The sequence below is a fragment of the Pristis pectinata genome, chromosome 5, assembly GCF_009764475.1.
Source record: "Pristis pectinata isolate sPriPec2 chromosome 5, sPriPec2.1.pri, whole genome shotgun sequence".
NCBI classification, from domain to species: Eukaryota; Metazoa; Chordata; class Chondrichthyes; order Rhinopristiformes; family Pristidae; genus Pristis; species Pristis pectinata.
Window position 1 is genome coordinate 9,716,083 of NC_067409.1, and position 17,661 is coordinate 9,733,743.

Genomic DNA, 17,661 nt, shown 5'->3' on the forward strand with positions numbered 1-17,661 from the left:
GTGCAGGATGCTGGTGAGGCTGCACTTGGAGTATTGTGTTCAGTTTTGCTTGCCCTGCCATAGGAAAGATGTTATTAAACTGGAAAGATCGCAGCAAAGATTTACAAGAATGTTGCCAGAACTTGAGGGACTGAGTTATAGGGAGAGGTTGGACAGGCTAGGAGTTTATTCCTTGGAGCGTAGGAGACTGAGGGGTGATCTTATAGAGGTGCATAAAATCATGAGGGGCATAGATTGGGTGAATACACTCAGTCTTTTCCCAGGGTTGGTGAATCAAGAATTAGAGAGCATAAGTTTAAGGTGAGAGGTAAAAGATTTAATAGGAACTTGATGGGCAACTTTTCTGCACAAAAGTTAGTATGTATGTGGAATGAGCTGCCAGAGGAAGTGGCTGAGGCAAGTACAATAACAACTTTTAAAAGACAGTTGGACAGGAACATGGATTGGAAAGTTTTCGAAGGTTATGGGCCAAATGCTGGGAAATGGGGTATCTTGGTCAGCATGAACCAGTTGAACCGAAAGACCTGTTTCTGTGCTGTATGACTCCACTGATGTACAGCAGGGTCTTGAGGTGCAAGTCCTTAGCTCCCTGAAAGTGGCAACACAAGTGGATAGGGTGGTAAAGAAGGTATAGGGTATGCTTGTCTTCAGTGGTTGGGGAATTGAGTATAAAATTTGCCAAGTCATGTTGTAGCTGTATAAGACTTTGGTTGGGCCACATTTAGAGTATAGTGTGCATTTCTGGTCACAACATTATAGGTAGGATGTGGAGGCTTTGGAGAGGGTGCAGAAGACCTTCACCAGGATGTTGTCTGGATTGGAGTGTATTCCCTATAAGGAGAGGTTGGACAGACTTGGATTGTTTTCTCTAGATTGTCGGAGGCTGAGGGGCAACCTGTTAGAAGTATATAAAATTATGAGAGGCAGAGATAGGGTAGACGGTAAGAATCTTTCTCCCAGGGTTGAAATATTAAGTACTAGAAGGCATAGGTTTAAGGTGAGAAGTAGAAAGTTTAAAGATTTGCAAGGCAAGTTTTTTTTACACAGAGACTGGTAGGTGCATGGAGCATGGGGAGGTGGTGGAAGCAGATACGATAGCAACGTTTAAGAAGCAGACAGACACATGAACAAGGAGGGAATAGAGGGATGTAGACCACGTGCAGGCAGATGGGGTTAGTTTAAATTGGCATCATGGTCAGTACAGACATGGTGGTCTAAAGGGCCTGTTCCTATGTTGTACTGTTCTGTGTTCTATGTAAAATAGAAGGATGTAAGAAGTTGGCCGTGTGTTCCCACATTCAATAAGATCATGGCTGATTCTACATTTCGAGTCCACCTTCCTGGCCTTTCTCCATAGTCCCTAATTCCTTAGTTCTGAAAAATTAGGCATACATAGCTTGCTGAGACAGAGATCTTTAAAGGTTTAAAACTCCCAGTTTATTGCCCAGTTTTAAATTGTCCTTTTAGTGGAAGCAGACTCCCAGGATCTACCTTGTCAATACTTTGTTCAATCACATACGTCTATTTGAGATTACCTTACGTTCTTCCAAACTCCAGTGAGTATAGGTTGATGCAACTCAATCTATTACTATAAACTATCAAAAGTGGTGATGCACGGAGGATCCCTAACAGCCTTTAAGAGAGAAGTTTGGAAATAAATGAAAAAATGAAACCCGGAGAAAAAGCAAAGGATTGGGTTTAAATAACTGAGGTTTAAAAATTCTTTGAGCATTCATCTTTTCAATAAGCTGTCAGCTCTTAGTACCTTTCCAGGAAAGCATATTTGTGACATTAAAGCATTATTTATTTTGCTGCTTTCTTCTGCCACATAAAGCACCCCATGTTGTATCTGAGCTCCAGAACCAGGATGTTCAGGAAGGCTACCCTGTTAGTTTTGATTGCATGGTAACTGGATATCCACCTCCAGTGGTTCAATGGTTTAAGGATGGAAAGCTGATCGAGGAGAATGACCACTACATGATCAATGAAGATCAAGATGGGTGTCATCAACTTATCTTAACATCTGTAAGTCTGAGCGATATGGGAGTATATAGATGTGTGGCAGAAAACTACATTGGCGTTGCATCAACAAAGGCTGAACTAAGAGTCGATGGTAAGTGTGAAGACTACAACAGAGTAATAAATTTAATATAAATGATGTAAGCTAAGTAAGTATATGACATTCCATTTGAAAACTCCAATATGTATATTTTTAAAAGTTTGGCAACATTTTAATTTTGTAGAATTTATTTGTTTTAATTATTTAGATTTGGGCCATTATCTACACTGTTTAATTGAGGCATGTTAATATGAAAACTCATGTTTATGCCATTTGCTTGAAACAATTTCAAATTGGCCATTCAAATTTTTAATGGTTATTGTGAATTTACTTACACAGAGTAACCTTTTTATTTTAACTATATCGAGGCAATGCTAAAATATAGGCTATGTAAGTTTATATGTTAACAGCCAAATTAAACTATTTTAAGTTTATCGGTTAGCAGGCAAAACACAGGAAGTAGGAATAAAATAATAATGGTGTTGATTTGTGGCTCCTGTTGATAAATCTGACTGCTGCTCCTCCTCGATAACCAGTTATCATTATTTAGCAAGGACCGGGATGTCACTTGGCACTAATAGCCCACATTAAGCAGACTTCCCTCTGACACCTTACTGAGGGAGTTGCACCCTGTGCGCGACCCTATTCTAACTCTGGAAGCAGTTCCCTCTGGCATATTCATTGTTACTAACTGGTGGGACATGCTAACTCTCAAAAAACCATGCAAGTAGTACACCATGCCCACTACTTTTCCCACTTTCTCATGGCTACTGACAGGACCTTGTGTACTGGTTCTTCCACACATTCCCTTCTGTGCTACCACCAGTATCACTAAACCATCACTGTCCCTATTTTTCTGACTGGACATCTAGAACAGAGAATGTGTGTGCCCCTGAGAGTCAGTGAATGAGGGAGTGAGCAGAGTGCACTTGGCACTAATGGCTTGGGCTTAAAAAAATGCGGCAAAGGTCTAATATTGTGGAATTCACAAAATCACAATTTAGGTAGTGCTTTATTGCTTAGCTCTCCAAACCCTGAATATTGCTACATTTTTATGATGCATATTTTTATGAAAGTTCTTTTGTTTTCCTCTTGCGCATATTCGAAAATAGTTTAGCAGTGTAGTCAAAAACTAGAGATACAGATTCTGCCAGATAAGGTTGAGTTGTGGAGGAATCTTTTCTCTCAGACATTTGTGAATCTTCACGGCAGGGGGCTGCTTAGTAAGTATATTCAAGGTTATGGAGATCAGGCAGGAAAGTGAAGTTGAGGCCTAGGATCAGGTAACCTCTTTCTTAGTGTCATCTATGTAAGATTTCACTCTTCTGCAGATGAATGTGCTTCCTGTTCGCTATTGCTAATGTTAAATTAAATTTTGTCGCTGGTTGAAGCATTCAGTGGCATAAACATTTAGTGCAGAAATACAGTGCATATGTATTTTCTTAAATATAGTGAAAACCTTAAAAATCCAATGTTGCTTTTTTTAATAAGTGATAGTTAGCCATTTGTTTACCATGATTTTAATTCTTTACTTCAGTTATTAGCTCAGACTACGACACAGCAGAAGCCACTGAGACATCTTCCTATGTCAGTGCCCAAGCTTCTCTCACACGGTTAGTATTGCACACTATTACTTCTGTATCTAATAGACTCAAAGATTGTAATCAAATATAGTCTTAATAGAAGTTGTGAATTTATGTAAATTTGCAAAATCCTTTTGTCGAGGTATTCTGAAGCCTTTTCAAAGTTGTTTTTTTCCACAAGTGAGAGCATATTTTCTCTCTTGTTTCATGATGTAGCCTAATATGGTATAATTTCAGTTTCTGATCCTTGAAGATAAATTGTTTTGATTTTTTTTCTAAATCAGTGAGCAGAATTTGGAAGGTGTGGAATCACAGGCTGAAGAAGAACAGCTGCCTCAGATTGTAGAAGAGCTTCATGATACCTTTGTTACTGTTGGAGCTCCAATCATAAAATTGCAGATTAAAGTTAAAGGTATTAATAATTATCACAATATAATTACTTCTTTGTGACTTTCAGGGAGTGTTGGAATCAGAGTATATATTTGCGTGGGTCTTCTCTCAGCTTATGATCAACTTGTGAATAAATCATCAAAACATTGAATGTTCTCCATGGAGATGAGAAATACCATTGACATGTTTTTTATTCTCTGACATCAGTAATAGGGAAAATGCTAGAATGAATTATTAATGAAATGGTAACAGAAAATAATAATAGCGTTGGGCAGGGACTGTGGATTTATGAAAGGGAAATCATATTTGACAAACCATTTAGATTTTTAGGTTGTAGCTAGCAATGTAGGTAAGGGTGAAATTATTGACGTATATTTGGATTTTTAGAAGTTCTTTGATAAGTTGGCATACTAGAGAATATTAAACAAAATTATTGAGAGTAATATACTGGCATGGATGAGGATTGGTTAATGGACAGAAAGCAGAGAAGGATAAAATTAATTATTTCTAGGTTGAGATTCAGTGACTAGTGGGGTGCCATAGAAACTAGTACTGCAGCCCCAGCTGTTCATAGTCCATGTCAATGATTAAAATGAAGGGATCAAACATTATATATTAAAGTTTACTGATGACACAAACCTAAGTGGCAGTGTGGATGTAGAGAGATTTTAGGGAGCTATGGACAGGTCAAATGAAGGACATGGAAAATGGAATGCAATGTGGAAAAGTATGAGGTCCTACCCTTTGGTATAGAAAAAAATAACTTTTAAGTTATAACAGTTTGAGAAATGATGGTGTTCAGAGTGACCTGGGTGTCCTTGGACATGAATCACTGAAAATTTACAAAGGGGTACAGCATGAAATTAGGAAGTAAAATAGTATGTTGACATTTGTTTCTTAAGAAATTGAAACGCTATTGTAAATTGCCCCTAGTCTAGGTTGATGGTGGGAGAATCGGAGTGGTGTTAATAGGCATGTATGAGCGAGTAGGTTACAGGGAAATAAGTGGTGGAATTGGATTCCACCACTTATTTCTTTTGATTGAAATATGATTGTGATAAAGGGAGAGCAGCAGGTTTACTGTACGAGGAGAAATTAAGTAGACTGGACCTATACTCTCTTGAGTGAGAAAAATCAGAAGTAATTTTGTTGCATCATACAAAATTCTTAAAGGGATCGATCGGCAATGCTTCCCTTGGCTGGAGTGTCTTGAACCAGGCTCACAGTGCCAAAATGAGAGATTGGCCATTCAGAACAAAGATCAGAAGAAATCTTTTCACCCAGAGGCTATCAGTCTCTGGAATTCTTTATCCAAGAGCACTGCGAAGGCTCAGTCATCATAGATTCATTAAATCAATAAATTTGTAGGGAATAAGATAATTTTCAGGAAAGTGGCACTGAGGTAAAAGATCAGCCATGATCTTATTGAATTATATAACAATATGAGTATTTGAATTACCTATTTCTGCATCTATTTCTGATGGTTGATGTCATCCTCAAAATGGGGAATTATTTGTCAGGATTGGGATGGTTTAGGATCTGTTTAGTGTCTCATTTAAATCATGACATCTCCAACAATGTAGCACTCCCTTAATATTGTATTCACAGCCTAGATTTTATACAAGAAGAATATCCTAAGAAGGATCAATCAAAATCTGACTTTAGCATTCATAAAAGCGATTAGTCAGAATGTCTACATAAGTTATGTCTAAGGTTGTAGGAATTAGATAGAATGGTTTATATCCAAAAGTAAGTCAAAAGAAGAGGCACAGCTTGGATGGGTTAATTGTTCTTATGCTTGTCGCTTTTTAAAATGATTTTCTCTAATGTAATTTTGCTCTTTATTAGGTTACCCAATCCCTCGTGTTTATTGGTTTAAAAATGGAATCCCTCTGCGTGCCACAGATGAAATTCTGATGACTGATGATCAAGGAGATCATTCACTGGAAATTCTCAATGTTACAAGAGAAGCTGGTGGTGAATATGCAGCATACATCAGCAATTCATCAGGCTCAGCCTATACGTCTGCTATCGTACATGTTCAAAGTAAGCAGAATGCTTTTATTTCCAGTCTTTTGTCACTAGTGAAATATGCAGGGGTACTGTTTACAACCTGCTTTCACTGGCAGTTCAAATATTGGGCACACAGGCAACACAGGAGACTGCATATGCTGGAATCTGGAGAAACAAATAATCTGCTAAAGGAACTCAGAGGGTTGAGCAGCATCTATGTGAGGAAAGGAATTGGATTGTTGACGTTTCAGATTTTGCAGGGTTTCAACCCGGAATATTGACAATCCCTTTCCTCCCACAGATGCTGCTCGACTTGCTGAGTTCCTTCAGCAGATTGTTTGTTACTCCAAATGTTGGGCATATTTGCTTCCATCAGTATTTAAAATTGAGTTTGGTTTGAATTGCATGTTAAATATTATAAATATTAGTAATAGCCTACAGTGGGCTGCTTCAGCATTACCAAAAACACAAGTGTTAATGTGATAGCATGGACAATCATGTCTGGAATATACAAACTAAAAACTCAGTTGCCATTTTAACACCAACCCAGCTGCTCCATTCTTACTATGTGAATCCCGTTAATGTCAAGCCTTTCAGAAATCTCTTGAAGCTGATCATTTAGATGGAAGATTGCTTGCTTGGCTTACATTAAATATAGTGTTCTGTAGGAGCATTATTGCTGCATGCAAGGCAGTTATCTACAGAAAAGTGGCTCAATTATATGTACTTAAATTATGTTTCAGGCCCAGAAGAAGAGATTGGTAAATATGAGCCTGAAGAAAAATCAACAGGTAAAATGGAAATTGTCTGACAAGGGATCTTAAGGCTAAGATTTGTACACAGACTTGATTGGTTGATATTTGGAACACACTGCCAGAGGAGGTGGTAGAATCAGATACAACTACTACATTTAAGGGGCATTTTGACAGACATTTAAATAGTCTAGACTAGAAGGATACAGCCCTCATACAGGCAGGTCGGATTGATGTTGATGAGCAAAAAGGTCAGCATTGACACGGTTAGCCTTATTTCTATGCCATACAACTCTATGACTCAGTAACAACGATATACACTTCTATTGACGCTTTAAAGAAACAAACACAATATTTAAACCATGGCAGGCAAAATGGTTAAAAATTAATTCAGCATTGTGTAACATGAGTGAAAAGAGTGTGACCGAGTTCTGATGTTTAGAAGAAAGACAACCCTCCCACTCATAGTAATTAAAGCTATGTTAAGGTGTACCTTTGAAAAAGACATATATAAATATAGAATTATGGCAAAATATCACTAGGAGAGTTGAGTATAAACAAGATACAGGTAACTGAAAGTGAAAATAGTACAGTTGAATGTGTGGCTAAGGAGCTGGTGCAGGGGAGCGAGTTTCAGGTACATGAATCATTAAGAGACACAAGATTCTGCGGATGCTGGAATCTGGAGCAACGCACACAAAAATTGCTGGAGGAACTCATCAGGTCAGGCAGCATCTAAGGAGAGAAATAAACAATCAACATTTTTGGTCAAGACCCGTCAAGGATGGTGCTGTTGTAGTCTGGCGGACTGACCTTTACATGGCCGAGGCCGGACCTCAACTCTCAGACACCTCCTCTTATCCCTCCACCTTGACCCTACCAAGGAGCATCAGGCCATTGTCTCCCACACTATCACTGACCTCATCACCTCCAGAGATCCCCCCTCTAAAGCATCCATCCTCATAGTTCTCCTACCCCACACTGCCTGTTTCTACCTCCTTCCAAAGATCCACAAACCCAACTGCCCCAGTAGGCCAATTGTTTCTGCCTGTTCCTGCCCCACTGAACTCGTGTCCTCATATCTTGACTCCATTTTGTCCCCCTTGGTCCAGTCCCTTCCCATCTATGTCCATGACACTTCACATGCCCTCCATCACTCCAGTCCTGATGAAGGTCCTCATCCCGAAATGTCAGCTGTTTATTTCCCTCCATAGATGCTGCCTGTCCTGCTGAGTTCCTCCAGCACTTTTTGTGTGTGTTGCACATGAATCATTAGGCTCTCTCCCAGGGCAGGTGGGACCTGTACAAGAAGGACAGGCACCAATATACTGGCAGGGAAATTTCCTAGTGCCACTGAAGAGCATTGAAACTCGCGTGGCAGGGGATTAGACTGACGGGCTAAAGTGTGCTTATTTTAATGCAGGTTTTCTAGGTAAAGCAGATGAACTGAAAGCTTGGATTAGTGCATGGAGCAATGATGTTGTGGCTGTTACAGAGACTTGGTTGAGAGAGGGGCAGGACTTGCAGCTTAATGTGATAGAGAGATGTAAAAGAGGTGGGGAGTTGCAATACTGATCAGTAAGTATGTAACAGCTGCGATCGGGAGGACATACTGGAGGGCTCATTCACTGAGGCAATTTGGTGAGGCTCAGAAGTAAGAAAGATGTTATCACTATGATGGGGTTTAAATATAAGCCTCCCAATAGCCACTGGGAGATAGAGGAACAGATATGTTGGCAGGTTATGGAAAGATGTAAAAGCAACAGACTTTCTTAGCACAAGAGGCTCAGATGAGGCTGGATTTGTTAGATGCATCCGAAGATTTGGGAGAGGGGAAAGAGATGGAGTGATGGGGCCAGTGGGATAAAGGAAAAAAAAAGGAAGGGACGGGAGTGATTACCAGAAGTTAGAGAAATCGATATTTATGCCATCAGGTTGGAGACTACCATGGCGGAATATGAGATGCTGCTCCTCTAATCTGCATCTAGTCTCAATTTGGCAGTAGAGGAGCCCATGGACAGACATGTCAGTGTGGGAATAGGAAGTGGAATTAAAATGACTGGCCACCAGGAGATCCCAGCTGGTATGGCAGATGGAGTGAAGGTGCTCGACAAATTGATCCCTCAATCCATTATTGATTATAATGGAGACATTATCCATTAATGTCTCCATTATTAGGTAGGAGCTGGGGAGAGTAAATTAGGAGCAGCTGTTATTGTGCAAGTCCACATCTGACATGTGGGACTTGTTTAAAGACCAGCTGATCAGAATTCAGGTCCTGTATGTTCTAGTAAGGAAGAAAGACAAGGATGGGAAGGTTTGGAAACTTCAGATTATGAGAAATATTATAAAGATATTATCAAAAAGAGAAAGGAAGCATATGTAAGGTTCAGGAACCTGAAATCAGTCAAGGCCCTTAAGGAATATAGAGAAAGCAGGAAAGAACTCAAGCAGGGAATCAGGAGGGCCAAAAGACACCATGAAATGTCCTTGGCGAGTAGGATTAAGAGAAATCCTGAGGCATTTTATACATGCATTAAAAACAGGATAGTGCCAGAGGAAGTGGGCATGCTATTAAATGAGTACTTGCATCGGTATTTACCAAGAAGGACATGGAGGATAGTGAGTTCAGTGTGGGGTATGCAAATGTTGTCGGGCATGTTGATATCAAGAAGGAGGAAGGATTGGGTCTCTTGAAGAACATTGTGGATAAGTCTGCAGACCCCGATGGGATCTATCCCAGGGTATTGAGAGGAGATTGTTGGGGCCTTGACAGAGTTCTTTGTATGCTCTCTAACCACAGGCGAGGTCTCGGGGGGTGAAGAGTGGTCAATGTGTTTTCTTTTTTTTAAGAAGGGCAGTAGGGATGATTCGGCAAATTATAGGCCGGTGAGCCTTATGTCAGTGGTAGGGAAGCTTTTGGAGAGGATCCTTAGGGATAGGATTTACTCCCATATGGGAAAACATGGGCTTATTAAAGATAGTGATACGTATAATGATGCATTGTTACGAACCAGCAACAAAAGAAACACTCCGAGTCATGTGATAAGTGTTAAAAACTACTTTATTAATAACTACTTATGATAATAAGAAAAATAAAAGTAAAAATGTTAGAATGTTAGAAGTAAAAATGTTAAACTTTGAACATTAACCCCAAAAACTAAACTTGTCGTATGTGTGTGTGGCAAAGTCCTAAACTCCAAGTTCAGGAATGGTTCTTAAAGTTCAGTTCAGCAAGCAGTAAGGTGAAACATGAGCAAAGGCTCCTTCAACAACCACTGTTGTCTGAAGATAAGACGTAGAAGTAGAGAAGATAGAGAGAGTAATTACGAAATCCAAGTGTTCCACGATGGAACCCAAATGACACCTCAGTGTTTACTCGGTAGTGACTTCCTCACCCCGAAAGACATCCGTATCGTTGTCATCCACGCAAATACCTGTTTCCCTCTACAGGTCAGCAACAAAGTGAACTCCACCGGATTACTCCCAATTTCCATACGTGGATTGTAGTAACAGACGCAGTTATTGTTTCTCATCCATCGATAGAGAAACTGGCAGGCTGGTGTCTCTCTCCCTTCTCTCTCTCTCTCTCTCTCTCTCTCTCTCTCTCTCTCTCTCTCTCTCTCTCTCTCTCTCTCTCTCTCTCTCTCTCTCTCTCTCTCTCTCTCTCTCTCTCTCTCTCTGACTGACTTCTTCAACAACGTCATTACATCCTTTATCTTCTGTTAACATAAGCACGCGACACACACACACACACACACACACACACACACACATACACACATACACACACACACACACACACACACACACACACACACACACCACTACTAGCTCTATCTTAAAAGGACATTCACCAAGTCCGTAACAGCGTATAGTGATACATATCAATGATTTGTATGCAAATGTAGATGAGCTGATTACTAGCTTTTCAGATGACACAAAAATTAGTGGAAGAAGATTGTCAAAGCACACAGGACGAAATAGACCAGTTCGGAATGTGGACCGAGAAATGGCAGAAGGAGTTTAATCCAGACAAGTATGAGGTGTTGCACTGTGGGAGGTCAAATGTAAGGGGCAAGTATACAGTAAGTAACAGAACCTTAGGACCATTGAAGTACAGAGGGATCTTGAAAGTGGAAAAACTACTAGATAGTGTGGGAAAGAAGGCATATGGCATGCTTGCCTTCCTGGTCAGAGCATTGAATATAAAAATCAGGGAGTCATGTTGCAGCTATATAAAACTTTGGTGAGGCCACATTTAGTCACTCCATACAGGAAGGATGTGAGAAGATTTGGAGAGGGTGTAGAAGAGATCAGCAGGATATTGTCTGGATTAGAGACGATTAGTTATGAGGAGAGGTTGACAAACTTGGATTGTTTTCCTGGAGTATTGGAGGCTGAGGGGAGACCCGACAGAAGTTTATAACATTATAAGAGGCATAGATAGTGAAGAAAGAGTCTTTTTCCCAGGGTGGAAACATCAAATACTAAAGGGCATAGTTTTAAGGTGAAACAGGAAAGTTTAAAGGAGATGTGCGAGGTAATTTTTCTTTACACAGAGAATGGTAGTTGCCTGGAACGTGCTGCTGGGAAATGGGGCAGGGATGGAGGGAATGTGAAAGCAGATACAAAAGTGACATTACAGAGGCATTTGGATGGGCACATGAACATGCCAGGGAATGGATGGATGTGAATTATATGCCGGCAGATAGGGTTAGTTTAATTTGGCATCATGGTCAACATAGACATTGTGGGCTGAAAAGGTACTGTAGGACAGGATGAATCTACAGTAGGAAAAGCAAGGGCTGATCTGGGTTAGACAGCATAGCTTTGTTGATGGGAGGTCTCGTCTGAATGATTTGAATGAGATTTTTTTAAAAAGAATAAAATATATTGATGAGCTTGATAAAGTCTACATGGAGCCTTTGACAAGGTCTTACATGAAAAGCTGGTCCAAAAGGTTAGAAGCCATGATATCCAAGGCGTTGGCAAATTGTATCCAAAGTTGTCTTCGTAATAGGAAGCAGAGTAATGATAGAGGATTGCTTTTGTGATTAGAAACCTGTGACCAGTGGTGTGCCGCAGGGATTGGTGCTGGGATCCTTGTTGTTTGTTTTGTTTTTAATTATTTGAATGTTAATATGGGAGGTATGATTAGTAAGTTTGCAGAGTGACCAAAAATTGATGGTGTTGTCGATAGTGAAGAGGATAGTCTTAGGTTACAGAATGATATTGATCAGTAAGTTAGTATAGGTCAGTAAGATCAGTGATGCAAGCTTTCAACCCAAAACGCAGTCAATTCCTTTCCCTCCATAGATGCTGCTCAGTACACTGAATTCCTCCCGTGGATTGTTTGTCTGATGCAGGGTTTTGACCCAAAATGTCGACAATTCCTCCCCCCACCCTCCATTGCCACAGATGTTGTTCAACCCACTGGGTTCCTCCAGCAGAGTGTTTGTTGGGTAATTCAGCATTTGAGTTTTATATTTTGGAGTTGCAATAAATAGTCTGATTGGCCAAATTATTTTTAATGTTCATTTTGCATTCATAATGAAAACAACAATGAATATATTAGTTGCTTGTTTAGTGACAACAAGAATAGATACTCTTGGTGGCATTTAGCACCTAGTACCAATTATTTTTTGATTGCTGCTCTTTAGCTATGCATATACCTATGAGAGAGGTGAGACTACATCTGAAATATTGAACACAGTTTTGGTCTACCTGCCTGAGGAAGCATAGAAGGAGTGCAGTGGATGAACAGATTGATTCCTTGGACTTGAGGCATTGTCCTATGAGGAACCTATAAGCAGACTGGGCCCATTCACTAGAATTTGGAAGAATGAGGGGTGATCTCAAGACACATACAAAATTATTTGCACCACTTCTTGGCTAGGGTAGCATTGGTCACAGTCTCAAAGTAAGGGACTGGCTTTTCAGGAGAGGAGAAGAAATTTCTTGACCCACAAGCTTGCTAATCTTTTGAATTTTCTGCCTAAGAGGCTGTGGAGACTCAGTAACAGTATATTCAAGACAGATTAAGAGGTTTTTAGATATTAAGGGAATCAAGGAATATTGGCTATGCAGGAAAGTCAAAGTTGAGTTTATTGTCATATATAATATGACAATGAGGTAACGTATGTCACTATCTTATTGAATGAGCAGCTGTGATGGGCCAAATGACTTATTCCTATTTCTTACTTTCTTACGTTCTTATGTACCCAGGAAAACCAGAGAAGCTGATTCCACCAAGGTTTCTGGAACGTTTCACAAGCAGGAGCGTAAGAAAAGGAGCAAGTATTACCTTAACTGTCAGGGTGGAAGGTATGATGTGTATATAATGTGCTTTTTGAAAAAACTGTGTATTGGCAGGTTTATGTCTATAATACATATTACCAATTATTAATGCCCAAGACAATATTCTCAAATATGCTGCCATGGTAAGGTTCCTGGACTCACAAGAGAAGGAGGATTTCCATTTACACAATCATTCTCACACACCTCCTATTGTTGTGATTCACATGCAGCAACCCTGTGATATACAGAATAATTTTGCAAGGCTCTCTCCTGAAAATCATCAGATGTAATTTAAGTACTCAGATTGCCAATGACATTTTTTTTTGCAGGATCTCCAATACCTGATATAACATGGCTTAAAGAAGAGTCAGTGGAAGATGTCATCTGGATTAAGCCAAATACACCAGGTTATACATTAGCCAGCTCAAATATGCAGCACAGTTTGATCCTGTTGGATGTTGGGAAGGAGTACTCTGGATCCTATACGTGTATTGCTACAAACAAAGCTGGCCAATCAATCTGTTCTGCCCACTTGGATGTTGTGGATGGTGAGTCACATTCATTGAAAAGTTTGCCATGAGCAGCTGATAACTGGGGTTTTTAAACTTAAAATAGAACATATATTTTATTTTCCCAACTTGTATTTTAATTGTTTTCATCTCTGTTACAAATAATAATGTATTTTATAAATGCAAATCTTGCAGATTACCCTGGATGCACTTATGGCCTGTAGAATCACACTCCTTTTATTCAATTTACTGCCATATACATCGCATAATTTGATCTGGGACAAGTGTTTAACAATTTATATGAAAATTCTTTAAAAAAAATACCATGTTATTTATATTTAGAACATAGAACATAGTACAAGCCCTTTGGCCCATGATGTTGTGCCGACATTTTATCCTGCTCTAGGATCTATCTAACTCTTCCCTCCCACATAGCCCTTCATTTTTCTATCATTCATGTGCCTATCGAAGAGCCTCTTAAATATCCCTAATGTATCTGCCTCCACCACCTCTGCCAGCGGTGCATTCCACGCACTCACCACTCTATATAAAAAAAAACTTACTTCTGACATCCCCCATACCTTCCTCCAATCGCCTTAAAGTTATGCCCCCTTGTGTTAGCCATTTTCACCCTGGGAAAAAGTCTCTGACTGTCCACTCGATCTATACCTCTTTTCATCTTGTGCAGCTTTCTCAAGTCGCCTTTCATTCTCCTTCGCTCCAAAGAGAAAAGCTCACTCAACCTATCCTCATAAGATATACTCTCCAATCCAGGCAGCATCCTGGTAAATCTCCTCTGCACCCTCACTAAAGTTTCCACATCCTTTCTATATCCAGGTTGAACTGCATCTGCCATTTCTCAGCCCAGCTCTGCATTCAATCAATGTCCTGTTGTAACAAACAGCAAGCTTCCACAACACCACCTTCGTGTAATCAGCAAACTTACCAACCCACCCTTCCACATAAAATCACAAAGAGTAAGGTCCCAGAAAAGATCCCTGTGGAACACCACTGGTCACTAACCTCCAGGCAGAATATGCTCCATCTACAACCACCTTCTGTCTTCCATGGGCGAGCCAATTCTGAATCCACACAGCCAAGTTTCCCTCGATCCCATGGCTCCTGACTTTCTGAATGAGCCTTCCATGAGGAACTTTATCAAACGCCTTACTAAAATATATGTACCCCACATCCACTACTATATGTTCATCAATGTGCTTTGTCACATCATCAAAGAATTCAATCAGGCTCATGAGGCACAACCTGCCCTTTACGAAGCCATGCCAACTGTCACTAATCAGCCTATGCTTCTCCAAATGCTTCTCCTGTCTCTAAGAATCTTCTCCAGTAATTTGCCCACGACTGAAGTTAGACTCACTGGTCTGTAATTCCCAGGGTTATCCCTACTCCCTTTCTTAAACAAAGGAACAACATTTGCCACCCTCCAATCATCTGGCACTACTCCTGTGGCCAGTGAGGATGCAAAGATCATCGCCAAAGGTGCAGAAATCTCTTCCCTCGCTTCCTGAAAAACCTTTGATATAGCCTGTCCAGCCCCAGTGACTTATCTATCCTAGTGTTTTTCAAAAGTTCCGGCACATCTTCTTTCTTCACATTGATGTGCCCTAGCGTATCAGCCTGTTGGACGCCATCCTCACAAACGTCAAGGTCTCCTCTCACAAGTGAATACTGAAGCAAAGTATTCATTAAGGACCCCCCCTACCTCTTCCGACTCCAGGCACGTTTCTTCTTTTATCCCTGATTGGTCCTACCCTCACTCTAGTCATCCTCCTATTCTTCACATACGTGTAGAATGCCTTGGGGTTTTCCTCAATCCTACTCACCAAGGCCTTCTCATGCCCCCTTCTAGCTCCATTCTTAAGCTCCCTCCTGGCTTCCTTGTAACTCTCCAGAGCCCTGTCTGATCCATGCTTTCTAAACCTTAGGTAAGCTTCATTCTTCCTCTTGACAAGATATTCTACATCTCTTGTCAACCGTGGTTCCTTCACTCTACCATCCTTACCCTGCCTCAATGGGACAAACCTGTCCAGAACACCTTGCAAGCACCCCCTGAACAACCTCCACATTTCCGTTGTGCACTTCCCCAAGAACATCTGTTCCCAATTCACGCTCCCAAGTTCCTGCCTAATAGCATCATAATTCCCCCTCCCCCAATTAAATACTTTAATTGATACTTTAATTAATAATTCAGAGCAAAAGATACTATTGCTTCAATATGTAAACTGCAGAGACAAATTAGTTGTTATTTCAATTAAATATTTGCAGAACTAATTTACAATATTTCTGTTCTTATGTAAGAAGTTGAAGTTGTAACAGAAGAAATCCCAAATGTGAAAGAAGCTTTAATGGAAACATTCCTGCACAGGTAAATTCACATGATAGGATCTTGTTCTTATATTTTATGAAAGTCACTTTAATTGCTTCATTTAAAGTGATAGCTTCCTTGATAATTTCTTGAGATAATGATCTGATCAAGTGCATCCCAGCTCACAGCCCAATTTTTGCTGTATCATCAAGATAGAAGGAAAATTGCAACACGAGGGTGAGACATATCAGCTGTCTGCAGCTTCAGGGGAGGGAAGGAGGATAATGGTTTGGAGGTGGAGAAACTTGGCTGTAGTAGACTGGTAGCCTATGTTATTCTAATCAAAGGAGACACAGGAGACTGCAAATGCTGGAATCTGGAGCAAAAAACAAAATGCTGGAGAAACTCAGCGGGTCAGGCACCATCTGTGGAGGGAAATGGACAGTCGACGTTAATTTCCCTCCACAGGTGCTACCTGACCGACTGAATTCCTCCAGCATTTTGTTTTTTTTTTACTCAAATCAAACACTGAATTTTAAATTGTTTATCCTTCCTGACTGCTTTGCATTGTCTACTCAGTTTCTGTTGGTGAAATAGATGGCAAATCCAAAAAATATACGGTAGATCTTGATTGGCCAAAAGTAACATGAATTGTATGTATGCATTACCCTTATCCACAAATGAACCTCTTAGGAAGACTGACAAAAAAATTAAGAAAGCTATTAACTAATGATATTCTGCATCTGAATTTTGGAGTTGCATAATTTTAATATGCATTCAAGCAATGGAAAATCCAAGGTTCTTTTTGGAACACAAATTCATTTAAAAATCTTTTTATCAACTCTTGTTCAGTGATTTAAAGGTCGCATTCGCTGATTAACAGTATTTCATATTTTAATTGAAGTCTTATAGTAGTCATAAGACTCCAATAAATATGAGCTAACAGAATTGTTGATGCTTTACTTACAAGAAGATTTAAAATATTAAACTGGCACAACACAATTCTGGGTAAATCAGTATCAGCTTCTACTTGAGTATGGTACATCATGGTTGTGTTATTGGAATAGTCCAGAAACCTGGATAATAAGTTCATATTAAATCATGACAAGTTGAAAATGTAAATTATGTTTAAAAGTGCTGGAAATACTCAGTAAGTCAGGTAGCAACTGTGGAAAGAGAAGTTAGTGTTTCAAGTCAATGACCCTTCATCAAAGCTCGATTTCTGGCACTTTGTGTTTTTATTTCAGATTTCCAGAAGATGCAGTCTTTTGATTTTCATTTGCACGTTCTGACCTGTGTTTGACTCCATCCCCACAACAATCTTCCCCTTTGAAGTGTCCTCAAAGTTCAGTTAGTTTTATTAAATCACTGAAAATTCTTTTGGGATTTAGATTGTAGCAATTGAAAAGGCTACTTCATTATTCATCTTTTGCACTATTTATTTACTTTTGTAACTTAGTAATTTTTGTGTCTTGCACTATACAGCTGCTGCACAACAACAAATTTCATGACATGTCAGTGATAATAAACCTGATTCTGATGGGGAAGTAAATGTTTGTTTTGCCAGTAATGGCTGCATCCTGAAACGATAGCTTTATGCTTAGATTTTAAAGAATAAAACAAAATGTTGGAGATAATCACAAGAATAATATTTTTAATCCCTTACTTTGTGTTCTTTGTTTCTTTTCAACTGGATGACAATGATGTTATGGCTCTGTTTGATGTAGAC

At 39.7% G+C, this 17,661-nt stretch overlaps 1 protein-coding gene across 1 annotated transcript in view; it reads left to right on the forward strand.

Annotated features, from left to right (window-relative positions):
• LOC127570499 (obscurin-like) overlaps positions 1-17,661 on the forward strand; it is a 465,385-nt gene that overhangs the window by 322,892 nt on the left and 124,832 nt on the right. Inside the window, exons 65-72 of the mRNA XM_052016136.1 lie at positions 1,835-2,113; positions 3,597-3,676; positions 3,934-4,054; positions 5,881-6,078; positions 6,789-6,836; positions 13,026-13,124; positions 13,427-13,666; positions 15,290-15,305. Coding sequence (XP_051872096.1) covers positions 1,835-2,113; positions 3,597-3,676; positions 3,934-4,054; positions 5,881-6,078; positions 6,789-6,836; positions 13,026-13,124; positions 13,427-13,666; positions 15,290-15,305 — 1,081 coding nt within the window. The remainder of the gene's footprint in view (positions 1-1,834; positions 2,114-3,596; positions 3,677-3,933; positions 4,055-5,880; positions 6,079-6,788; positions 6,837-13,025; positions 13,125-13,426; positions 13,667-15,289; positions 15,306-17,661) is intronic.